Here is a 27,308-nt window from a genome sequence, read left to right as displayed (position 1 = left end):
ATGAAGTCTAGTGCTTTATACCACTGTGCTCTGTACACCCTGCGTCTGGCAGTGCTTGTAAGTAATTGCATGAAAAAAAAAGCTTTTACTTCATTGTTTTCCAATAATTGGAAGTTTTCTTCTTGGAGCAGATGGTCAGAGATTTACTTTTTGCATGTCTCTCTTTATTTGCTTTGGATACCAGTTAAACAAGGGAAGATGCTATGAAAAGTGTGAACAGCAGCAGAAGGGACACACATTGTAGGAACTATGTATCAATGCATTTCACTGCTTTCTTACCACATGCTCACTAAGGAGAAACAACATAATTGGCAGAAATCCCCCTTTTTGTGTACAGGCTTTAAAAGATAAGGACAAAGAAGAAGAAACAGAGGAGAACTGTTACATAAAAGGAGCTGAGTTTTGTTTAAGAGTTTTAAATTTCAGAGTAAGCAGTCTTAGTTACAATTCCAGCTGCCCTGTTTGTAGCATTAATGTTATTTAATATGTGAGCAGCTGGGATGCTACAGGTAAGAAATTAGTCAAATGAGCAGGGGTTATGGCAGAATCAGAAATATCCAAATACAGTAAAAAGCATAGAGGTCTTGCTGATATTTTACTTTGGACGAAGATTAGTAGACCAGCATTCAGGATCACACATATATCAGGAAAGATCTGTGAAAAGCGGAAGGATATTGTCTTTGCTTTTGAGAGTAATTCCATTTTGAGCATCTTCCTTTTGTGATCCCTTTGCTATATCTTTTCCTCTTCCATGGGAATCTCTTCTCTGAAGAAGCATTTCATGAGCACAACAGCTTGTTTTTGTGGGTCAAGAGAAATAAAACACTGTGAAATGACTGAAAAGACTTTTTGCTGATGCGAAGCTATTGTTCCTTTGTATCATCTGTGTGACAAACTCCACTTCCCTCTAGTGGGAGTAGATAAGTATGATTGCTCTCAAGTAGAATATCGGGATCCAGTGCTAGTACTTTACTATATCACTGAAGGTCTCTGTAAGAACCTGAGCCATTTACCCAAGCGACATAGCACAATCTTCTATAAAGTTGGATTGGTTATAATGTGATTATGCACTGATCAAAAACAAGTTTATGTGTAAGTGTATAATAAAATTTTCCTGGAGTGTGTTGCATATCTTATTATAGTAGGAGATAGATAAACAACTCTTATTTGAGTAGAAAATAGTGGGAAAACTGCCATCGGTTTTCACTGTTGGTGTAACTTGATAATATGCTTTCCCTGGAAAAGCTGAACTCAACTTTTGGAGAAGTTTCAGTATGCTTAAGAGGATGACTTATAGCTTTATAAACTTTTTTTTTCCCTGTCATTGCTTCTGTGGTGCCTACTGTAATGTGAAAATAATGGCAATATTAACCCATTCTGTTGTATATGAGTGAAAATGGAGGAAAAGCGTTATTCAAGTTTTGTATGCTATTATGAAAATATTGAGAATAATTAAAAAAAGAGAAGTTTACTTTCTTACGTGTGCATTTCATATCCCTCTTTGGAGCCAGATGTGGAAGAGGGTTTTCTCTTGGTTTTGTTGGTGGTTGTTTCTTTTTTATTATTATTTTTATCACATTAAGAAGACTTTCAGCAGAAGCCCTCTGACAAGGGTTGATTTTTGGTAGTTATGCTAACCCACAGCTCCATTTAATAAAACAACTGATGGACATAGCAACTGCAAATTCACATTCTATTTAGAACATATCAGTGTTTATTTCATTTGTAGTTTAGTCTTTCTCATTAGAAAGAAAATTTTTATATAAAGTTATTCAAGAGGACAACCTGAAATACTAACTATGGGCCTTTCAAAAAGATTTTCTATTTTGACTCCTGTTATGCAATTCCTATAATTTTTGCCCTTATAAACTTCTACTAGCATGGCAAACTCAAAGATTTTATGGAGTTCCATTTCTTTAGGGATCCTACAAACCAGAAACATTTGTCTTCTTATCAGCTGAGCTACAAGGCAGAGTAGCTCTGCTATAATGATCTGCGCACAAACCTGCGCAATGTCAGTAGCTGTAGTAAGCGGTATTCATCTAGCTCAGTGCTGACGCCGAAATTTAAAAGTAACCATGAATTTAACAGTCAGGGGAATCCTAGTGAATTGAGTCTAAACTATAGCTCATTCCATGAAGAACTAAATGTATAAAATAATTCAACTGATCTATGCACAAAAATGCTAGCTTCTCTCCATTATCCGCATAAAAGGAACCTGAGATAACTAGATCAGATAATGACTTCTCTGTAGATGTAGACACCAAAGAGAGCTAAATCACATACACAGACATTTATTCTTGTCTTAAAGAATGGCTCATACCTCTATCCCATTATTTGATGCTTCCAGAAATGGGCAGAAAGGAAGAAGGCAGAAAATGAGATTAAACAAGTAAGTCTATAGATGTTTTCAGAGTAATTTGGAACCTGATTCTACATCTTGTTTGGGACTACTATTCAGGCTGTTTGTTTGAAAAGTATAAGGGTCTGCTAGATGTAGTCAAATACTCTAGGGGGATGAATATCTCTAGAACATAGCCTAGGAGTGGAATAAATCTTTTTAGCTTATTTTACCTGAGTTTCTGTCATAGCAGATCTTGCACTCACTGTTTATTAAAGCAGCAGTTAATTCTGACTTGAATATAAATTGTGAGAGGATCTCTTCAAGTCAGGTCTTCTTGAAAGAAGAGGTAATAATTTAAATACCCACCACTTGATCAGCCTAATTTTTTCATTTGAGATGCATATGGTAAAGTGTTCTCACAAATCTGGAGACTTAGAAAGAAAAAGAAAAAAACTGTTTCCTGTACTGGTGAATAAGCCAAACAAGCTTTGTTCTTGCCATGAACACTTCAGTAAGCAAAGACAGTTTTCATAGGCATAACCTAGTCATTTTTTTGCCAGGAGAAATAATTTAGGACTGTGCAAATGGATACATTTCCTGCCTACTGAGGTTTTTCTGGGCACAGTTTGCTGAACCAAGAGAGTGTTGTAAAACATTTTTTCAGTAAATCAGTTGATTGTTTTTTCTACTGACTAAGAAAGCTAATTTTTGCAATAGCTACTGTACATAATGTAATGAGGTACTGTACATAATGTACATAAGGTAATGAGCTTTTCAGCATAGATGAATTTCATTGTCCAGGGTGAGTACAAGGGGGAAGAATATATGTTGGCATCAGAAGAGATATCAAGTGGTCAACAGTATTAAGACAGATGCTAATATTCTGCCATCGTGCCTACTATGGCTTATCTTAGTGGAGTTGAGGGGCTCCCTAGACTACCTGTTTTCACTGATTGGGGCTGACATCACTGAGGCTTCCCACACAACAGATCTCCACCTCCCGGGGCTAAGGCAATGACTGGCCCCTGCTCTATCCATTCATTGTTACCTTCCTCTCAAAGGTAACCAAAACCAAGATTCATTCAGCCTTGAGCATGGAGACCTCCTTTTCATTGTTGCCTTAAACTGATCCATGGAACAGCTGTCTGTCAGTTTGGCAGAAAAAATGCATCCTCCTAAAAGTCCATTAAATGGGAAGCAGACTATGTCCTCGAAGGGCATACATGTGGATGCTTTTTTTAAGTGCCAGGGTCCAAACCCCAGAAGGCTGCACAAATAATCCAGTATTCCCTAGAAGCCTGAAAGCCTCAATTTTTTAGTCAATATGCAGTCCAAATGCTCTGCAGATCAACATGAGATATGGACATTAACATGCATGGGAAACACCAGCTTATTGGAATGGATACAATCTGCCCTCTGAATGAACTGAAAGCCAGACATTTATTTTTCAAATTCCCTGAATATTAATCTTCCCTGGGTGGAATAAAACTGAACCGTATGCCAGCCACTTCTTCAAGATTCAAGTCTTATCCTGAGTTTATTTTCTGTTGCGTCTATCTGTATCTCTATATCCATATTCACACATTCAGAGCACACTGGCACCAATGGCCAGGGTGTAGATGAGAGTGTCTCTGATGACAACTGGCCTTCTGGGACTGCAACAATGGCTATGGTTGTACAAAGCACGTATTGCTTTCTTTGTGAAAAATAGACGTGTCTACTTCTACATAGTGGGTACATCAGTTGCGGTGTGTACCAGCCTGCTGCAGACTTTGTCTTTTGGTCAAAGTACTTTGGTGGCCAGAGTACTCTGGATGTCTCCTAATTCTATTGTGGTGTCCATCTAAGCACAAGTCTGAATAAGGACTAAAGCAACTAAAAGGCTCCTGCTGTTAAAACACGTGGTGCCAATTTTTTCTTTATACGAGTATACCAAACCAAAAAAGGCTTGGGTGCAGGGATTTCTTCCAAAGAAAGGAATTTTGCCTCCCACTCTGTGTAAAGAAAAACAGATGGCATAAGGAGAGAACAGATTCCCTCCTTTTGGGATGAAGAGCTCATTTAGAAGATAATTTTGCAGTAATTGTATGTGGTTTCAAGATGTTTCTTCAAAGGTTGGAAGAGGCATGTCTATGCTAAGGACCAGGTGGGCTCTGTAGTATGCCTTGCAGTGCCGGATTCTTCACTGTTAAGAAAAGGAGCCTGTCCAAGTGCACGCTGTCTCCCTGGGTCCAGATTTAGCAGGGCTAAAGTTAGGGTGCAAACAAGTCCTGCACTCAAATCCAGGCCCTAGCAAAGATGCCTTTCCTTATAACATAGCCAGAGAATCTTATAAAACTCCCAGTACAGAGCTGTAGCTACCATCTTCTGACAGCTATACTGCCTAATGATTTACTCTGATGTAAAGCAGCACAGCTCAACTGCCTTTGACAGAGCTCAGCTGGGCTCATCTGCAAAAGCATTGCAATTTGTGCAGAGATGATGCCACCCTTTGACTGCTGAACCCAAAGCTAGTGTTCTATGTCCTTAATACAGACCTGTTAGTTGCAAAATTGAGTCTGGACTTAAAGGCTCATGAGATCCTACCCAACCCCTTCTTATTAATCAGGTGAAACTCCTCTCCTCTCTGTAGGTTGCTGGGAACGTCCACCCAGAATGTGATTTTATGACACAGCTGAAGAAAAAGGAGGCTGAATGTCTGGAGGACCCAGAAGAGCATGAAAATGCAACACCAGCAGGTATCCATATGTGAGAGATTAAAAGAGTGAGAGAGAAACAACACCTTACCAGAGTCAGAACATAGCCATGCTGCCAGTGTGTATGTCCAAGTGTTTCACTTATTGTCCCACATCCTTGTTCTCTGGTCAGCTCTTCTTCCACCCACTTCCAGTCATCACCCACTTTCAATTCTTTTTTTCAACTTTTTTTTCACATTCAAAAATGTGTAGTCAATCCGAGTGAATCCTTGCGTCCTTGTCCTATTCCTTCTCCAACTGGATGCTATCATGGCATCACACTTGATGTGTGAAGGCAAGCTGATCTTTAAAAATAGTGTAACCCCTTAACAAATACCACCATGTCGTGGTTTGAGCCCAGCCGGTAACTCAGAACCACACAGCCGCTCGCTCACTCCCCCCCTTCCTCCCCCCGCTCCCGGAGGGATGGGGAGGAGAATCGGAAGAATGTAACTCCCACGGGTTGAGATAAGAGCAGTCCCGCAACTAAGGTATAATACAAAAACCACTACTGCTACCACCAGTGATAATAATGATTAGTGAAATAACAAGGGGAGAGGATACAATTGCTCACCACCCGACGACCGATACCCAGCCCGACCCGAGCAGTGATCTGGGCCTTCCGGGTAACTCCCCCCGGTTTATATACTGGGCATGACGTGCTGTGGTATGGAATACCCCTTTGGCTAGTTTGGGTCAGGTGTCCTGTCTCTGCTTCCTCCCGGCTTCCCCTCCTCCCTGGCAAAGCATGAGACTGCGAAAGTCCTTGGTTGGAATAAACATTACTTAGCAACAACTAAAAACATCGGTGTTATCAGCGTTGTTCCCAGGCTGAAAGTTAAAAAACACAGCACTGCACCAGCTACTAAGCAGGAGAAAAATGACTGCTATAGCTGAACCCAGGACACACCATCTGCCCTTTCTTCCAGCAACATTCTCCCTCCCATTTCCGCAATACATTTTCACTTTTTGCATTATGTCTGAAAACCCACCCTATTCTTACACAGGGGGTCTAACTAAAGCAGATTAAATAGTCCTCTGGAGGTGTTTGTTTCTCACTATAGAATAAAATTGTGGCTAAATTATTTTTTATAAGATATGTAAAGGGTAGCGTGGCAAAGTGTAAAAAGGTTTGGGTTTTCATTATACTCAAATATAATTATTCTTAAAAATAAATTTTGCTTTCTATCTGAGGTTGCAAGAGAGCTTGGGACAAATTACTGTGCTGGCCAGAGGCAGATGCTGGAGACATTCTTGCCTTACCATGCCCAAACATTCTCTTTCACTTCATGAAGGAGTCAGGTGATGTACGATCATGGTTGTACTCCTATTATTGTGTTGCATGCTTGGCAAAAGCATTTCTAAAAATGGGGGTGAAGACAGAGCATTCCAAGTTCCCACTCTCTAGTTGGATCAGAACATTACTGCAAATATTTCAGTAGGATCTGAGGGAGCTTAGAAGTTCTTTTCATATTTTAAATGTATCCATAAATATATCCATATATATGTATGGATATATCCATATATACCCACAGTCTGTGATGAGGCCAAGAGGCAAAGAACACTGAAATCAATAAAGTGATTTCCATTGGTTTCCATAGACTTTGAGATCAACTTGTTGCATGAAGTCTCCACAGAGCTTGTATGGGGGTTGTTTAGGTCAGAACTTAAGCATAGAGCTTTATGAGATTTATGCTCTGATTAGTGTGGGATGAAATGAAAGGCAGAGGAATGAATAATGTGGTTGTTCTTTAAAATCAAGGAGATACAAAGCAGAATTTTGTCATTGAAGTAGCATATGTGTTGGGTCAAATGCAAGACTCTGCAAACTAATGCCTTTGTGACTGCTTACTCTGTGGGTTGAATATGGCTAGGAACAAACTGCAAGCCCATAAGAAGGAAACCACCTTCCAGGAAAGACCTAGATTTGGCAGTTCCACAAGAACTGGCGAATGAAGTTGTTAGCTGGCGAACGAAGTTGCTAAACCGCTGTCCATCGTATCTGAAAAATCCTGGCAGTCAGGTGAAGTTCCCGATGACTGGAAGAAGGGTAATATAACCCCCATTTTCAAGAAGGGGAAGGTGGAAGACCCAGGGAACTACAGACCAGTCAGCCTCACCTCTGTGCCTGGCAAAATCTTGGAGCAGTTTCTCCTGGAAAGCATGCTAAGGCACATGAAAAACAACGAGGTGGTTGGTGACAGCCAACATGGCTTCACTAAGGGGAAATCCTGCCTGACCAATTTGGTGGCCTTCTATGATGGAGCCACGGAACTGATGGACAGGGGCAGAGCAGTTGACGTCATCTACCCGGACTTGTGCAAATTGTTCGACACTGTCCCGCATGACATCCTTGTCTCTAAAATGGAGAGACATCAATTTGATAGATGGACCACTCAGTGGTTAAAGAACTGGCTCGATGGCCACACTCAAAGAGTTGTGGTAAATGGCCCAATGTCCAGTTGGAAACCTGTGACGAGTGGTGTCTCTCAGGGATCGATGTTGAGACTGGTCCTGTTCAACATCTTTGTCAGCGACATGGACAGTGGGATTGAGTGCGCCCCCAGCAGGTTTGCCGACAACACCAAGCTGTGTGGTTCGGTTGATACGCTGGAGGGAAGGGATGCCATCCAGAGGGACCTTGGCACGCTTGTGAGGTGGGCCAATGCCAACCTTATGAAGTTTAACCAAGCCAAGTGCAAGGTCCTACACCTGGGTCAGGGCAATCCCAGGCACAGCTACAGGCTGGGCAGAGAAGAGATTCAGAGCAGCCCTGCAGAAAAGGACCTAGGGGGTTGGTTGATGAGAAGCTTAACATGAGCTGGCAGTGTGCGCTTGCAGCCCAGAAAGCCAACCGTATCCTGGGCTGCATCAAAGGAAGCGTGACTAACAGGTCAAAGGAGGTGGTCCTGCCCCTCTACTCTGCTCTTGTGAGACCTCACTTGGAGTGTCGTGTACAGTTCTGGTGTCCTCAACAGAAAAAGTACATGAAGCTGTTGGAGCGAGTCCAGAGGAGGGCCACGAGGATGATAAGAGGGCTGGAGCACCTCCCGTACGAAGACAGGCTGAGAGAGTTGGGGCTGTTCAGCCTGGAGAAGAGAAGGCTACATGGAGACCTCATAGCAGCCTTCCAGTATCTGAAAGGGGCCTATAAAGATGCTGGGGAGGGACTCTTCTTTAGGGACTGTGTGGTAGGGCAAGGGGTAATGGCTTCAAACTTAAACAGGAGAAGTTTAGATTAGATATAAGGAAGAAGTTCTTTACAGTGAGGGTGGTGAAGCACTGGAATGGGTTGCCCGGGGAGGTTGTGGATGCTCCATCCCTGGCGGTGTTCAAGGCCAGGTTGGACAGCGCCTTGAACCACGTGGTTTAGTGCGAGGTGTCCCTGCCCATGGCAGGGGGGTTGGAACTAGATGATCTTCAGGTCCTTTCCAACCCTTACTGTTGTATGATTTTATAATTCTATGAAGAAAAAGAAACTGCAAGGCCCAACCTCTTCCTCACCCAACACAAGCTAGCTATAAATGAGGGATAAGGAAAATGTCTTTCATCTCTGGAGATTCATTTCCTGCCCTGGGATTCTTTTACTTACCCTTCATCTGACTCATAAATCTTTTTATGGAAACATGCTGTCCTCATAGAACAAACTGCTTATTCCAGCCTCTGATCTGCAAAGAAAGAGTAAGCCCCAAGGAAGGTGGGAGTGAGAAAAGATGCATAAGAGGGTGAGTGCTGAACAAAGCAGAATTCTGGTGGAGCAGTGCTTGCCTATTTTCTTCAGTAGACATCCTTGCCCCTGATGGGATTTCTTCTTTATTCCTTCCAACCTCTATCTCTGTCACCTCAGTTGTCTCACTTCTTCCCACTGTTTGTCTCTAGATAAATTAAAAAAGTTTCTTTCTGACTACCTGGATGTACCCATGCAAAATGTCCTATCAACTCAGTGAGATATTAATGGAGATGATCCTTTCCTCCTGATATAACCTTCATAAGAGCAAGAGGTCTTCTCATGCATTTTATTTTCTGTGTTATGGGACACTTCATCAGAAAAAATAAGTGTTTCTGTTTCAGCTGGGATAGTAAAAAGGAACTGCACAAAGAAAGGCTGGTCTGACCCATTCCCTCCCTACCATATTGCTTGTCCAGTAGAAGATGAGATTCCACTTGACGAAGTAAGTTTAACTAAATAAATATATGTGAATTGTGTGCTGATGTTATAGGATTCCTTTCTATTCCTGAAGACTACTGCGGAGGGAAATATAGCTGAAGCTGAAATTTCTTACCAAGTGGGGAATGCAGTTAAAATTTTTCTCTAGTTACTTATTTTGGAGAATTACTAAGGAAGTTTTATTATTCCAGAGTAAGATTGTAACAAAACCAAAGCCAGTCGCAAATCCCATGCCATCATGCAGGACTACTGAACTTGCTCATGGCTATAATAGCTAGAAATATATCACAAAATAAAAAAAAAATATGAATCCAGACATTTCAATAATATCAGTCAGCAAGATGATTTTCTGGCATAACAACATCAGTACAGCAAAGGTGCTGTTGTAACAGCACTATTTCAAACAAAGAAATATCACAGGATGAGAAGGATTTCTGGTTTCTCATCCTGCCTAGCATAAAATATCTAATTCAACAAGAAAAAAAATAAATAAATAAAAAACCCCTACATATCTGTAATGCAATCAGAATTTGTCATTTCTTCACCTAGGTTTGCACAATTGTTGATAATTAGAGGTTATATGTACAGGGAAAATATAGTGCTTGATCTCTAATAAGGATACAAACATATTGTATAGATGTGCTTAGCTTCCTGTAACTCCTTTTCCAGAGAAAAGAATACACTAATAGCCAGAAATGCGCACAACATGGATGTAGGATCCTCAGCGCCAAAGATCTTGCTTTGCTAAACCAGATCTATCAACCTGCCCTACACCTGCAGGTGTAGTGATAGAACCTTTTTCTTGCTGGCAGAAAGTGATAAGGTCTCATTGTACAAGGAGTTGAATTGTGTTCTGTGAGTGCTTGTTTTGAGGGAACAGTTTTGTGTTAACGACTAAACAGTACACTTCTGTGGCCATGCTCCCATACAGCTTGTTTTAGTATAAACTCATCTGCTCATACCTAGGCAGCTAACTTTTAAGCACCTAAAATAAATGAAATAAATCCTACTTTATGTCAGACTTATAATACCTTAAGTTATACTTATGGCTCAAAATAAGTATCTGCCCTTCCACACAGGGAACTGTAGCAATATGCTGCATAGCTGTGCAGATTTTAGGATATAAAAACCTTGAAATAGGACCTAAAAGAGAAACCATGTTAGATTTAATGGAAAGATTCACAGCCTAAAGCCTATTCGTTCTATTTTCTGCTTCCATGTGTGACAACTGAAGTCAGCTTATCCTTACTCAAAGATCATGCCTGATTGAAGTGCCATTTAAATTGAAATGGTTCTGATTGACATTCTGACTGAGTAACAATTGAGTTTGGCAGCAAGAAAAAAAACAGGGAAAAAAACCAAGGCCAGGAAAAAATACAGCTCACAACACCAAAAAAAAAAAAAAAAGGGGGAAAGGAAGAATAAATGGCAAAACAATAAGTAAGGAAATTGAAGAAATTTGGAGAAACATAAGGAAAGGCTGAAAGAATTCTGTATTCATCATGCAGTCAGCTGCCAGCAGTATTGTCCTGTGACTGCTGTGGAGAAAACATGGTATAAAATGCAGTGCTTATAAAAATGCCTTCTTGGAAGACTGGCTTGTTTTTTTATGATTTTTTGAATGAGCTTGAAACCATCCTGATCAATACATGTTTCTTTATCAGACTAGGCTGTGGGATGGGTCTTCACAGAAGAAGCAATGAGCAATTTCAGTTGAATTATGCTGTGGGATTAAAAGAGGAAAAAAAAGGGAGTCAGGGATGTGAACAGATTGGAAGCACCAAAGCAAAACTACCAGAACCTGTGAAACAGCTGTCATTTGCACACAAGCTATGTGACAAATAATTCTATTATTTTATAGAAATCCTACTTTTCTACTATAAGGATCATCTACACTGTAGGGTACAGTGTATCGATCACCTCACTCATTATTGCAGTGACAGTTCTTATTGCGTTCAGGTATGTAAAGTTAATCTCTAACCTCAATTGTTTTAACAGTTCTTGTATTTTAGGCTGTGTAAGATAACATTAGACTTAACAAAGTAATATTGATAGAAATCCAGAAGAATAAAAATAAAAATTTCTGGCCATATTGATTCAATAATATTAAATTGAGGATAGAAATGAAAAGCGATCAGGCATAAGAAGAACTGGGAAACCCTGACTGTCTATTGGCAACTCACTTTGATCCTAAATAACCAGTAGTTAAATTCACTTGCTTTAGCTAGAATGAACTTTTTAATAAACTATGTGTGTTTGCTTTTTATGGCTTCAATGAACTTTGTATTAAGAAGAATACACATAAAGAACTTGATTCTGAATCAATGTTCCTATGGCACTGCACATATTGCTGTTGAAACATTTACAACTAAAGACATATTTTGAAAGACAGGCACTCTATGTTTGGTAAGATTTCTTTCCTACTGAACTATCCAGCTATTAGATATTTTCAAATAAAATTTAGATTGTCTAAAGTAAAACAGATTGATTATTTTCTCATTTAATGTAGATTTGATATTTGCTGCCATGTAGGATTTGTTTAATTAATCTATGTTTATTGCTTGTAAATCCTCAAGACAAAAAAGAATAGTTTTAGTATTATGCTGTGAGAGTCATGTTTCTCTGGGGAAAGTTTCTTGACCTCTGCTGGTTCCTAGTTCATGTCTGGAAGGCAACAGATATGTTTATTGACATCCACTCTGACCTCAGAGAAATAAACCAGCCTAAACGAGGGGAAGGAAAGAAACAATGGTCATAAAGAGACTTATCAATAGGGAGGAAAAAGTTATAGTTAACAATGGGGTTGGCATTTGAGTTAAGTAATAAAAGTCTACACTCTTGAAGTGAGTTTTAAGATTAGGTGACCCTGAGATTACTGGATCTGGATGTAATTTAGCTTTTAATTGAACTCTTTGCTTATGAGGTAAAATCTTCAGCTTCAAAGAAAAATATAAAGTTGATGCTGTATAACTCCTCCAAAAGCTTGTGTTTAATAACAGTAAAAATTTAATCTGAATTAATTGAGAATTTAAAGTAGATGCAACAAATTGTTTTAAAGCTCTCGTGTGAATTAATTTAATTCATAAGAGTAACTTTGGAAAACTAAGGAAAAATATTTTGTTTCTGAATAAGGCTGTCCACACAGGGGTTTAATGCAGTTTAACTCACCCACGGCATAGGGTATAGAAAATCTTGCTAAGTTTTACCCTGTTCATTGAGAAAACTGTCTCAATGTCTGGGATATCTCTGCATGCTTGTTCTTGGGAGTAGTTTAGCCATAGAATTGTAGCAGTAAAGATAGTCCCTCAAATGCAGGTTTCTCTTGGCCCCAAAATAATGCCAGCCAGAGGCCTGGCTCAAACACAAACTAAAACTGAGATTCCTGAAATTTGGCAGCAGGTGGCAGCAACATCACCAGGGCACCACCTAATAGCGAAGGAGGTTAAGATGTAAGACTGTGGGGTGAATTGCTCTACACGAGGTAGGTTTCTAACTCTTCCTGCCTGCAAAGAAAGCTCAGTGGATGAACGTGTACTTTCTATACGTGCTTGCAAGTACCTGAGATTAAACAAGTGCTTATTGCATATTTTAATTACTGTCTGCACAAGTCAGTTAATTACTTCAGAAGGACCTCTCCTTCTCTTGCAGGAGGCTTCGCTGTCCCAGAAATTATATTCATATACAGCTCTTTTTTACTTTTATCTTGAAAGCTATTGCCATTTTCATTAAGGATGCTGTTCTTTTCCAAGAGGAAGACATTGATCATTGCAGCTTCTCTACAGTAAGCATATCAAAAGCAGGTTACTGTGGTACTTGACGTTTTTGCATACCATCTGTATATGGTTTCACTTTTCATGACTTTTTTACTACATTCTTTTTTTTTTTTTTTTTTCTCCTTCTAACCTGGTAAAGAGAATTATATAATTCTTTTGTTCAGTATGTTTTATCTCCAAATTGTGTACCTCCTGCCTTTCTCCGTTCTGAATGCATTAATTTGTGATCCTGTAGTTCTCTACATCACATATAGACTTTGACACAAGAAAAAGTAGTATCATTAAACTGTTACACTTCTGTAATCTAAAGCTTAAAATTTAAGATCTCTGAGTATCTCATATCATAACTTTTAAGAGATGTTTCTTCTGGAGATGTTGGATTTCATGTTCTGGCTGAAAGCTCTGAATTATAAGCCACAAAACACACAAGGTACTAGGCAATCGACTTATCTTTGATCCAGCCACAAATACTGGCAATATGGCAACGGTTTTCAAACAGAGGTTTATGGGATGATTATTCTACATTCATAGAAATTAGAACTGAGCTGAAGTAAGAAAGTGGGTCTTTGAACATTTGTTGAAGGGCTATGGAGTATTTGACTCTACTTGCAGAAGTTGCACTGAAGGCAGTGCATTTGTGGGAAAAATCATATGCTATATTTCTAACCTAGAGACATAAAGCAAAGTAAAATGGAGATTCCAAGGTATTATGATGATTAAAGTCTTACTATTCAGAAAATCATTTTACATTTGAAGCTCTCCCTTTAAACATTCATGTAATTGTGAGATCTTGTTCTTTGTAGATCTCAGCCAAAATTACAGATGACTACTACAAATCAAACACATGTATCCACAAGTAATGCTTAAATTATAAATTTCCTGTTCCTTAGACTGAATGCAAGATCTCAGTTGTTTTCTGTCACTACTTCATGATGACCAATTTCATGTGGCTGCTAGTAGAGGCTCTTTACCTAAACTGTCTACTACTGTCATCCCTTTCTCATGGAAGAAGATATTTCTGGTGGCTTGTTCTCTTTGGCTGGGGTAAGTAAGGCTTTTACACGAGGTTAATAAAAGGCAAGATGTTAAACAAGAATCCCATTAAAAGTACTGGATGTGGAATCTAATCTGCCCAGCTGAAGTGCCTACCTTGGCCATTGCTTTGACTTTATTTTTGCATGTGTACTAGTGAGGAGCAATCAAGACTTTTAAAAGTATGGCATTAAAGTTCCTATGAGATAAGTGGAAAATTAAGTACACTTGAGAACCCACAGAGTGTGATCCAGTCCACTTAAACTTCTCCCAGCTGAAAACACAGATATCTAACGAGCTATCACAAACACCAAAGTTAAGAGCACCTTGTACCTGTTCATGCGGAGTATAGTTACACAGTCTTCGTGTGAGAATGGATCCCTCCGGAGTCATAGCAGGCATTTGTGCAGTCTTGATATTGCTATAGCCCATTTTTTGAATTGGGCAATTGTATGAATAAAGGAGCTCTATCCACCTAATAACAGTGCAGGTATGACACAGCAACATCCCCACTCCTTTTTGTTGTAGTCTGCAGTAAATCTAATTGTTTAGACCTTTTTGGTGACTTAGAAATCAGAAACTAAGCAGCTGCCCACATAAAGTTGCTGTGTAAAGCTAAAAACAGAAAACATGGCAGGTGAATGCACTTGCCCAGGGGAATTTTTGGTCAGTTCAGGGAGGCAATCATGTGTGTTACCACCAAAGGCTAAGGTAGGCCTGGCAAATAAGGAAACTGAATCATTTTGGGTATTTTAGGGAGACTTAAAATGGCTTTTGAGAAAGGTTTAAGATAGACTGCATTATATTCTGTGTTTGTAAAGTGCTAACATTTCTATTGTTTTAAGATTTGGTAAATGCTATTCCCCAATATTTTGTCATGCAAAAAGCACCCTTATTACATAAACCCGGGGTTTAATGTGCTATCTGCATGCAAGCGCTAACTTCAGGTGACATCATACAGGTGAATTGTGTTCATGTTAGTAAGAGGCTGCAAGTTCAGGCCTCTGGCAGAAATAGATCATGTCCAAAGTGGCTTCTATGTCCCTTTATATCTTCACAGTAATGCATGATCACCAAACAGTCAATGTTGTAACTTGCTTCATTCCATCATGGGTATTAGATTTCTTTTTAGCTTTATACTGTAAGTTTAAAGTAATTCTCATTACATGAACAGGCCACAAAGGGCAATTCCAGTTCTGAAAAGGAATGACCTATGTCATCACAGCAGAATTTCAGTGGAAAATATTTGGATTAATTGATAAAACTAGACAATCACAGTTTTTGTTTAAATGTCTGACAGGTTTTCCAACGCTCTTTACCCTTATATGGATATTAGTAAAATTCTACTTTGAAGACACAGCGTAAGTCATTGTTTCCTACATTATTGTATATTCTTGAGTTATATTTTTAATTAATTTCAGTGATTTACATGCACATCTTTTCCTAAACTTACTGTTATTTTCTCAGGTGCTGGGATATTAATCAAGGCTCTCCTTACTGGTGGTTAATCAAAGGACCTATTATAACTTCTGTTGGGGTAAGTATTTCTGAGTTTGACAACATTAATTAGAAGAAAAAAGACTGTTAAAATCTGGTTAGTGTTTGCTGAAATGTTGTTTGAAACAAGGAAGAGGAATGGTAAAATTTCTACTGTAATCTTGCCTATGTCCAATGCAATCTAAAAAAAGGCAGAGAACTGACACCCCCACAAAACAAACATCCTACAAACTAATTAAAACTTTCATAGAATTGTTACTATGGTTGAAATTAACAGCAGGTGTGTGGCTAAACCATCCTTACAATATTGAAAATAAGCTTTAGCCTGAGTCCAGAATCAACCATGAATTTTAATATGAAATTTCAAAGTCAGTAAGTTTCTGTTCATAGGTGATAACAATGATAATAACTCTTGAGCCCGACATTTACTGAATAAACTGATGGGCTTTAAATTATTATCATGTATGATTACTTCCACATGTCTTAAACACTTCTTAAACAAGCAGTGTTTAAGAAAGCAGGTAATGGATGACCTTAAGGCCATTTATTAAAAGCTTAATTGAATTGAAGGACAGACGCATACAAATAAGGCATATATACACAAAAAATGTAAATGAAGAATCTCAAGTTGACTTCTGGTCATAGTGTGCCATGTTTCAACAAAATATTATATTTCCTTCTATTACCATAAATTTTTCCACCACTACTAGAGCTCATCTGACATCCACATCTGAAGTAAAGAGATTCAGAGTTTTGCAGTGATGATTTTTCTGCTGGAGTGTACTTGAGACATCACTGAAGAATAAAAAGAGGTTGGACTTTCTGGCAAAATGTGGACATTCTTAGGCAAAAATAAGCATTCAGCCTCAGCTAAGAAGAGCTGATGTGTACGGACAGGCAAAAATGCATAGGGAGAAACACTCTGATTGTGGAAAACTGAGCAGTTTCACAGACTTTGGTAAAACTGTGCCAAATTGCAGTTGTAGAAAATTTGCAAGTTAGGATTGACCCTAGCTAGCTTTGGAGCTAAGCTAATGCTCCTCAGTTTTCTTCAGAGTCAATAAAGAGAAATATGCACTCTTGGTATGTGATTCATCTGACTTATAATAGATGCTGCCTTTAGAGGAGATGATTCATCCCAAACCTCACCTGGGGCTCCACTTACTGGGCTGGCTGTCTCTCCATTAACTACAAAGGGAGAACAGGGTGATCAGCTCAGATGCAGGCATCTTGTTGTACATACCTATATTTAGTCAGATGACTTCTACTAATAATGTCTAAAGATATTAGCCAGAATTTAATGCAGTAGTCATCTCAAAAGAGATTCAAAATTATATGAGCTACAGAAAATTAAAAGAATCACACAAGCTATTGACAAAAATAGTTTCCTTAACAAAGTTAGATTCTGAAGTTTTCATCTTCAGCTGTTTCTTTAAGAAGGAATGCAACCTATTTAGATGCTTGAATGCTTTCGACAGGAATTACATTAATCATCTTGCACTGATCTCATTGAAATTGCACAAATTGCATAATAACTGAAGTAAAATCCCCAGATTTTAATTGCAAAGTTTTACATTGGAAAGTAATCTTTTGTTTTCTTTCTCCCCCCTCCCCCCCCCCCCAATATTGTGAACAGGTCAATTTTGTCCTATTTATCAACATCATCAGAATTTTGCTGAAAAAACTAGACCCTAGACAAATCAACTTCAATAACTCTTCTCAGTACAGGTAGTGTATGGAAGAATAATTAAAAATCCAATTATTTTAATAATAAAAGCTTATATCATCTTTTCTAAACAGAGAAGCACTTGCAGTGCCACATACAGGCTTGGTTTGTCTGGCATTAAATTTTAGAAATTTCTAATCTTATCCCATTACCAAGAAAACTAGTCAAAGGATGAAAGTCATCTTACTTAATGTTTGGCATCTAAATATGATGTGTTCAGATGTCTACCTTCCAATTACACTCAATGGGGACACCAGGAAACCATTCATTGAACTCACATTAGATCTCTGATTCAGGGCAGGATAAATTACTCTCTGTAGATCTCCTTTCCCATACTTGGACCATAAAGAGAGGCTGCATGTTACTTTATTTGTAACTGTTTAGTCACAAATAAACATCAGATTTTCAGTGGATCTGATAGGGCAAAACATGTTCTAGTCCTTTGTGTTTTCCTGACAGTAATCTCATTCAGAAAGATAGAATGCCAAAATAGCATAAGAAAAGCCATGAACATGGTATTACCAATAAGGCAATGAGCATCAGAAATCTATTTCCAGCTAGTTTCTCATTATGCTTTCTGCCCAGCACTGTAGTCCCAAGAGATATGAACTTCATATGTAAATATTCAGTTCCTCTTTTTAGCTTCTGCTCATTACTGTGGCATATCACATGCCTTAATTTTTACTCAGAGAAATAATATTACTTTACCTCTTCTCATGTCCTAAACTAGACGTCTCTCAAAGTCAACTCTGCTCCTAATTCCATTATTTGGAACCCATTATATTGTCTTCAACTTTCTTCCGGAATACACCAGCCTGGGGGTTCGGCTTTACTTAGAACTCTGCATTGGATCTTTTCAGGTAAAATGACTTCAAAGGCTTCCTTCTTAGTAGATTTTCTAATTTAATCTTGTAATACTAGTGTCCACATGACAACTAGTATTTTACAAAAAAATATTGGATCCTGAAGCTAGTGCTTCCTCACAGTTAGTGGTTCTTTGCTGAGTTATGATATCTGAAAATGTGAGCTACATCACCCTGGCTGTAGGCTAGACTGTATATTTGCAGATTTTGCAAATACAAGGCCAAGTCTTTCAGATGCATGTGTAAATTGAGTGGTGGGTCACAGTCAAGCATGTAAAACCTTGTTTGCTACCAGTGTCAATCCACATAGCTTCTCTGACTTCACTAATAAGATCAAGATGATTTGCGCTGGCGATAAATTATCCAGTGGCAATCGAAGTTGTAGGTCCAGCCTTCTTGTTGATTCTTTGTCAAAGAATAAATTGATAGGCAAACATATGAAAATCAAATAGTGCCTGGTACACCTATCAACCCCATACAAACTACTGCCCTTAGGAATGCTCCATGAGTTTCCCTCCTGGGTAAGAAAAATGTTTGGTGTACTTTGAATGCCCCCAGCTGGTCTGAGTTGGCACACAGGGCATGGACAGCTTGAGGAACTTGGTGCCAACTATAACAGCTACTGGGGCTGCTCTGGCATATCCTCCAGGTGGCTTTGCTACCTGAGTTATGAAGAAGGCAGCACTCAGCTGCCCTTTCATTTCTCCCTCTCCCTGTGCTGCACCTCAGAGTCTTCGAGAAGCAACTGTGGACAATCCTACCAAACTTCAAAGAAGCATATCTCCCTCTGAATGGTTGGATGGCATCATTTGCCAGCACTCATCACCAAAAATCCAGCAGTTATGCTGGTTTCATCTTCTTGAGGATTTAATCCATTTTGGCACTACTATCCAATAAACCCTGCACATCTTAATCCTGACCATCTGTACCTGGAGCTTGCCTTCATTATGTTAATTAACAATGTAAGAAATGAGTCAACTGAATAAAAGAGTGAGGTGTTTAGCTGGTATCTGATCACATAGGTCCATTGACCTCCTACGATTTTCCTGGGATTATCTCAGTTCAGAATCTTAACAAAAGTATTCAATAGGCTATAATCTGATCTTATCTGATATATTGCAAAGACACAGAAGTTGACTGAAAGCTGTATGAGCTCCATACATGGACCTCCTTATGAACTCTATGTTTCCTTAATGATTTACAGCACGCAGAGAATTAGCTTACGGTGTGTTTGGCCGTAGAATGGAACATACTTTTGTAAGCATAATGTGGGAGAACATCAATTGCCATGTTATCTGTCATTGTGAATTCAGATCATGTTACTGACTTTGGTGAAATGCCACTAACTAGCTGATTATCTGGCTGAGCAAATTTACTGAGATAAACATGGAGCAGATTTACTGGAGCAGGTTTACTGGAGAGAAAGAATTTTCCAATTTATAACCATTCTTCAACATACAGTGATACTCGTCACAAAGGCAATGCAAGATGCTTTTTTAAACTGTGCTAATACTCAATACTTCTGTGTTTTGGGTTTTTTTCTTTTTTCAGGGGTTTATTGTAGCAGTTCTCTACTGTTTCCTGAACCAAGAGGTAAGGGTAAGGAAACTATATTCTTTACAATATTGCTTTCACTGGCAGATATACAGAGTTAATAATCAGTTTCATATAAGCAGATAATCAAATCTCTTAGTTCTTAGGATTATCCGTTAACATGGGAATAAATGAAGATGAATTTAATTTCAACTATCTTCATGGGAATGAAGCCATCTCGTGGAGAAATGAACTTTTACTCCTTTGCTATTCCATCAAGCATTTTTTTTAGCATTTTTTTAGCCTTTCTGCACATTTCCATACCATAGCAAGGCTTGGAAAACCCATGCTAGGTCCAGATCTGAAAGTACCAGCTGCTGCAGTGATGCGAAGAGATCTCCATTTACTAAAAGTCTATGACTAAATTGGAAAGAATTTAAATTTATGCTGATTGCCCAATACTGAAATATAATTTTTTATTATTTTTAATATGCTCATGAAGTTTCCCAGTATTACTGCATGTTGATGAATCTGATTTTACATTTAGAATATGTAAGTCAGAATTTTACTGTTAATGAGACAGGAATAATTTCATTTAGCTTAGTCTCCAGATCCATTTATATAGTTTAGATGTTATGATTAGAATGCATCTTAAATGAATTATGTAGGAAACATAACAGTTTATACTCCATATTTTAGAATGGGTTGAAACCCTGAAATTTCCCTCTGACTACAGGGTAGCTGAGACAGCTATTTTAGAGTATGACTGGGGTTCAGTTTCAGACTACGCTAGAAGTCTGCTGGTTTCTACCTGCAACTCCTAAAAAAGGAGAGTCCTGATTCATATATACCACTCAACAGGGCATCTTCTAGTGTCAAAGGTGTGTTTAGGCTGTGAATCCTATCCCTAAACATCAGTCAGTGAAATATTCAAATGATCAAGTACAGTTGTTTGTGTTGCTGACCCACTCTGGAGTCCATGGGCTGTATTGTCTAAATCTCCATTTTTGAAGTTTAAAGTCTAGGGCTGATTAAGGCTTCAAACAGTATTTAATTGTCCACTTGTGCCATGGTCCACATTTTACTTAATTTTTTCAGGAATTTCTGAAATATTAAAACAAATATCTTCAAATACGATACAATACCTTTCTTAGCCTTTTGGTTTAGTTTATGGCTATGAGTTGTTGATGTCTCTAATGATGCTTGTGTTCAGTTAATACTCCTGTTCATTAGTTTATTAACAATCCTAATCTCTCCTGATGGTAGACCATAGATTTACATTCATTTTGACACCTCAGACATACAGCACTTCAATATAGAAATTTCCTTCTTATTAAACAACTGGGAAGGCACATTTCTAATAAGAATCAGATGCGCAAGCAGACTTTAGAGGCTTGTCTGGACCCACTGTATGCTTCTGTGAACATGCCGATGAGTGGTACATCAAAGAATAGTCATAGAATGGTTAAGATCATCTAGTTCCAAACCCCCTGCCATGGGCAGGGACAGCTCACACTAGACTATGTCACCCAAGATGCATCCAGCCTGGCCTTGAACACTGCCAGGGATGCAGCATTTACCACTTCTTTGGGCTGTTCCAGTTAATTTTATGTATATGTATCTGTCAACAACAGAAAGAAAATGTCTCCAGATTGTTGATGGCTTTCCATTTACCATCTTAAACACCAAAGTAGTATTATTTCTCAGCCAAAAATTGGTGAATGTTGGTGAAGAAACTTGCAGATTATACTTTTCTAGAAGCAGATGGAAACATGACAACATCCTTTAGCAATTAAGGAAGAGCAAGTAATGTGGAGTGAATGTGTTTAATTGTGTAGGCAATGTTGGTGAGACCATTACTAGGATACATTTTCAAAGAGATATTTAAAATAAATGGGAGAAGGTATAAAAAAAAAAGAGAAAATATTCTAGTGGTGGAGAAAATGTTTTACAGTGCTAGAGTTAGAAATCTCAAGCTCGTCCCATTTCTCAGAAGAAGCTTGAGGTGACCTGACTATGCATAAAGATATCAAAATATAACTACTTTGATGGGAGAAAGTTACTTGGTGTTAATAGACTTTCCAATTCAGTGGAGGAAGGGGAACTGAGGACTATCAGGTAGAAATTGAAAACAGGTAAGTTAAAAATGGAAGTGGTACTGTCTTAATTTATTCAACTATGTGACAGGTCTAATAATGAACTTTGATTGTTGGGCCCATAGTCACTTAGGAGGAACACAAAACTGGTCAGACTCATATAAATTATGTCTTTTCTTCTTGTAAGGAAGAGTGGAGCTCATTTACTCTTTCCAACATTGGAAGGTAACTCTGAAGTAGCCACACTAGATGTTTTCATCAGTGCAGAAGGATGTGCACGTTGAGCAGGCTGGATGAAACATTCTCTGGAGGATCCTGCATTTCCCTGCTAGCTAGAAAAATAGCCCAATGGACTGAGATGACTAAATTTTATCACTATAGCCACTGTTTTTGTCTTTCCTCTTTCTCACCAGTCTAGTCCCAAGCAGTATTTGACCGCAAAATCGCATTCCTCTTTCCTTTTGAGGTGCAAACGGAAATTGGACGGAGGTGGCACGGTAAGAGATATGGACTTATGCCAGTGTGGAGAAGGACAAGATGGACTGTGCCGTCCAGTTCTGGAGTAAAAATGACCACGTCTGTGTGCTAAAGATGACCTCAGGATCTGGAGTAATCACATATAAGAGCTTAAGGAAAAAACAAGCAAACAAAGAAACCAAAAAACCCACCAAACATAATGATTGCTGTTTATATCGAGCAAATTGGAGGAGGATCCCCTTCCACAGCAGTTTTTTCCACTGGACAAACATTTCAGTGACAGATTACTGACTGGCCTTCGAAATAGTATCAATATACTATGCATCACAGCAAGCACAAATACCAACTCTTGGTTCACTTCCTGTACACTTTCACTGATGAACCATATATAAAATTATGGCATAATGTGCCTAGGGAGTGGACAGCAAGAGTACCCTATGGTGACACCATAAATGACCAGCTCTGAAAACTGGAATTCAATCCTCATGCAATGGGAGATGTAGTCTACCCAGTTGTTCAAACTGTTTCTTGTTTTGATTCAGTAGACATACAAAAAAGAAACCAAATGCCTTGTTAAACTGCAACACATTGACTAAGCAGTCCTCTGACATTGTCTTTTTTATATCATCTCTTTAAAAGTTTCAAAGTTCACAATAAATGCAATGCCGTCTCGTGTTCTGATGTTATTTCAGTAGCTACAGGTTAGAGAATTTCTGACAGCCAAGTAGCAGTAAGCGAAGGTGTTGGGAAGGACAAGGCTCCATAAGATTCAGGAATTACTGCCTTTTGCAAATAACTTAAAAAGAAAAGCAAACTTTTGCAGAGAAAGAGAATGGGAGACAGACTATGACATTGCTAGCAATACTGCTAGGTACTTTCTTATGTGTGACTATTTTTGCTCTTCAGTGCTGTTAAACATGCAGAAGCTTAAAAATAAACTTTAATTCCCAATGTCCGTATGTGAGGGCTTTTGTTTATCTGTTTTGCTTTTGTTTGTTTTGTTGGGGTTTTTTTTCCCCAATGGTTGTTGTGACCTGTAGATGAATGGTTTGATAAACCTTTTTGATGGGAACATCCAGGCTTGGAAGTAGGTAACGAAAACTAAACTGAACCAAATAGTTTGACACTGCTTTTGTGGACAATTCAGTGAGCTGGAAAGTCCTATTAAACAACAGAAATTATAACAGAGAGAAGTGGACTTTCCTTCCTTTTTCTTTTGCTGTATCCAAGTAATTATGTCTAACCTGAAGAAGTGAAATGTTATGTCATCTAGTTTTTATGTAAACAAGATGGAGGTCTCTATCAACTAGAATAGAGCCCAGAGTAATAGCTTAACTAATATGTCTAAATTTTACTCATGTCTACACATACATGCTTAGATAGAAAATTTCCTACAGCTGCTGCATTTCTGTCGTTGTATAACTATCTGTGAAGTGGCAAATTTACTCTGGAGACCATCATGCTCCATAACTGAAAGATAAAAGAAGAAGCAATAAGAAAGAAAGAAAACTTTTTCTTCTGGCTCAGCTGATTTCTGAACGTGTGATGTTGTTTTCTTACCTCCATGTCTCAAGCAGTGATGTAACGTGTCATATTAAGACTCTTGTAAGTAAGTCTTGACTGTATCAAATAGATTTTCTGACCTGCAATTCTGAGATGTTGTTACTATGATGAATCTGACCTTAAATGTACATGTTAGTAACATATATGAAAGCACATGAATACATGGACTGCTCAGGGCTCTTGTTCTCTGCTTTTACAGTAAACCTGCATTAAGGGTTTGGCCCCAAATCCATCTGAATCAAGAATAATGGCACTCTGTCCAAATAATTTCCATTGGCTTTGTATCATATATAATAGGGACAATTATTTGGCTGCAGTAAAGTACCTGCAGCATCCATTCTCATTTAAGTAGGGTGATCAAACACTAGGTCTTCGTCCTTTTCTAGCCATTTCACCTTTTTCTAACATGAACAGAGGCAAGAATCTTCAGAGAGCATTTCATTCCTTCCTCAAAGAAACAGCTTCTGTAGGGGGAATAATTTTCTGTGGGATAGCTGAAACTGGAAACAGAAGTGGCTAAAATCAGAAGATGTGACTCTAATTAATATATCAATAGCAGTTATGACTAGGCATGGCGTGTATATTAAGGTTACAGTATATTTTTAGCAAATTCAATCTTGAATATAAAGTGTTAAGTACAATTTGAAAACTTAAGCAATTCAGTTTTTCAGGAAGTGAATTGCATTGAATTCAGATAATTTTTACCAAGCTCAACACTAGCTTAAGAGCATGTGCACACTTACTGCATAAGATTATGTTTCTGCAAGTTCTTGCCTGTCACATGCAAAGTTTGATAAAACAGGTATGAAAAGTGTGAGTAACAGAAACTCCTTAACCTTTGAAGAATAAATTTTGCTAAGTATGACTTACTTTCACTTGGAGTAGGGCCAAAGCAATGGAAAACTGACCTGATGATAAAGAATCATTCCCAGGGTGTGCAAATTGCTACAGGGTTTACACTGCAATAAGTCAAGACAGAAGTAAAATAAAGCTTCCGTGCATGACAGCTGAGTTCACCTCATTACAGGCTGCAGAAGGAAATAAAGATCAGCAGTTTTAGGTGCAACTGTCAGGTTTCAACCAGCTTAGGTGCAACTTAAATCACTTGGACTTGCTTTTGTATTGTATCACAACCGATTGTACGACATTGATTAACTTTTCTCCTTCTAATTTTAAAGACACCTGCCAGATTCCAAAAAACAAGTAATATTTTTGACAGCATGACATCACTAAAGACCCCATCTTCCATTTATTTTTTCTGAATGGAAAAATCTCACTGTAGAGTATTTGATTAGTTTCTTCTACATCACACATTCAGGTAGCATTTTCTGTTAGGGTCTTGTCCATCAGTTTTGTCCTGAATTTTTTTTTTTTTCTCAGTCAGGAAATCACCCTTTTATACTTTTTCATCTGTCTGTCTTACTGCCTTACATCGTTTCCCCACACATTATAACTAGTAATAATGTCAATGGCGAAGTTTCTCCTACTAACAGTATATATTTTCTATTTTATATTAAGAAAATGAAATGATGCATCATATAATGACTAACAGTGAACACTTGTGGTTCTGCTGTCCTATCTAACACCAAGACAAGGTTACTACTGTTTTTACATCATGAAATAATTTCAAATCTGAGTGAAGCAAGGGCAGCTTTTCAGTGTTTTGCCTTATTTGAATTATGATTCAAGCTGTAATACAGTAAACACTTGGTAAATCTGCCAACGAGTGTCCTACAGTGATAATGGCATTGACCTTATTGTAGGACACTGTAGAGAATACTAAAATATTAGAAGTGTCCCAAAGTGTTTAGTGAGCTTTAGGTTGATTATTCCAATAAAAACTCTGCTGGCAAAATCTGTTATCTAAACCAATTTTTACCTGAAATCCTTTCATGTATTAAGATCCCAGATTTTCTGTGTTGCCTGTATGCATCAATAAGAAAAAGGAGATGTCCCTGCCTATCTATAATAAATTGGGAATAAGCATGAAACTTCTTTTATTTGTAATGATACTGTTCCCTGATGATTGGGGAAAAGTCTGGAAATTGAGATCAGACATGCATAATCCACATCAGTTTTGACTGCAAGAGAGACAATTACATCTACACAATCACTGTCTAGCTTGAATTGTGCTCTTATATTATCAAATTAAGATATTAATATGGTATCCTGAAGGTGAACGTCTTGGAATTCTCCATAAAGAATAAAGCTTTTAATCATATTTTGCCTACTGCAAAAGATGTCAGAATGATGGGAGGTTTTTGGTTAGTGAAAATGATTTTATAACTTACTATAAAAACATTAGAACTAAAAAGAGAATTAAAATTAAAATCAAAGAACTTAAAAAGAGAATTGCATTTTGTATGAATATTTCCCAATTTTTATGCTTGCAGAACATCAGTGTTGTTCAGTCACAAATAAAAATACATTGTGTTCATATCTTATAATATAAAATTACTGGAAAAGATTATTTCTAATGTATTTTGATTCAAATGCTATAAATTTTTAATATATATTAATATTTTACAATATGAGGAAAGAAAGGGAAAAGATTATTTGTAATTTTAAGTAACAATAAGATTTTCCTGACTTTTTGTGATTGAACAAAACTGCTGTACCAAAGTGGACAATAAACACCTTTCTTAAAGTGACAGGAGCACATCTGATAAATCCTTAGTATTTCAGTGTTCATACAGATGTCTGCAATAAATCTGTGGTTCTTTATTTCCTCTATTATGCTCATTTAACTTGACAGATTATTTATCTGTACCATAATTGGTCATGTGCAGAGCTGTCTTCATGATGATGACATTCCTAAGCTCCAAGCTTAGTTTATATAATCCTCTCTTCTGGTCAACCCACTTCCACATTGGAGGGCTATGGGTATCCATTTTCTTTTCCCAAATTTAACTGTAATTAGGTTGATCTTTAACCACTTTTTGCATGTTTAAAATATTAAAAGAAAAATGTATATCTTTCTTACAACCATTACCTGTTAAGCCACAGATAGAAAATATTGACTGAGCCAAATTTCACCTAGAAATTCAACAAAGCAGTGTCAGGGAGGTGGGAAGGCACACCTGAAGTGAATCTTTTCCCTTTCTTCAACAAAAATGGGTGAAGCAGAAATTACTAAACTGGATTCCCAGTAATTGAGACAAACAGCTAGAACTGCACCATTAAATTATGAATAGGATTCACCTCTAGCTGTTGCAGCTAAGCAAGGTTAGGAAGTTATGAAAGGGTGAGGTAGTGCCTACCCTGCTTTACCCAAGCACAAGATTTTTTTTAATAGCTCAGGTTGATTTCCAGCCAGATAAAGTTCCTTTATCCAATGGACTGTGTCCGCATGAGCGCTAGTACCAGCACACAGGAAATTTTAGAAACACCTTTTTTGGTAATAGCATTAATTTGTGATGATTTGAAGAGATTTTAGAAACCAGATGAGCATCCACACCTAATCCACACTGAGTGCATTAACAGGTTAAGGATTTTCTTCAC

At 38.1% G+C, this 27,308-nt stretch overlaps 1 protein-coding gene across 1 annotated transcript; it reads left to right on the top strand.

The window, feature by feature from the left end:
• Positions 1 to 22,683, top strand: GHRHR (growth hormone releasing hormone receptor). Its single transcript, XM_030496087.1, has 13 exons — positions 1 to 57; positions 4,977 to 5,082; positions 6,274 to 6,381; positions 9,151 to 9,251; positions 11,109 to 11,206; positions 12,896 to 13,028; positions 13,911 to 14,064; positions 15,353 to 15,413; positions 15,520 to 15,589; positions 17,186 to 17,277; positions 18,006 to 18,135; positions 19,690 to 19,731; positions 22,234 to 22,683. The coding sequence occupies exons 1-13, from the start codon at positions 1 to 3 to the stop codon at positions 22,354 to 22,356; spliced, it is 1,275 nt and encodes a 424-aa protein (XP_030351947.1). The 3' UTR covers positions 22,357 to 22,683.
• Positions 22,684 to 27,308: the final 4,625 nt, after the last annotated feature.

This window comes from Strigops habroptila, chromosome 1 (genome assembly GCF_004027225.2).
Source record: "Strigops habroptila isolate Jane chromosome 1, bStrHab1.2.pri, whole genome shotgun sequence".
Lineage (NCBI taxonomy): Eukaryota > Metazoa > Chordata > Aves > Psittaciformes > Psittacidae > Strigops > Strigops habroptila.
The sequence above is the reverse complement of the archived record's forward strand: the minus strand, read 5'-3'. Positions and strand labels throughout refer to the sequence as shown.

Bases quoted from the DNA above. Each gene is read 5' to 3' on its own strand.
- GHRHR (XM_030496087.1), top strand. From the start codon at position 1: ATGAAGTCTAGTGCTTTATACCACTGTGCTCTGTACACCCTGCGTCTG. The intron at 18,136-19,689 runs GTAAAATGACTT...TTCTTTTTTCAG, and splicing joins TCTGCATTGGATCTTTTCAG to GGGTTTATTGTAGCAGTTCT. The intron at 19,732-22,233 runs GTAAGGGTAAGG...TTTCCTTTTGAG, and splicing joins ACTGTTTCCTGAACCAAGAG to GTGCAAACGGAAATTGGACG.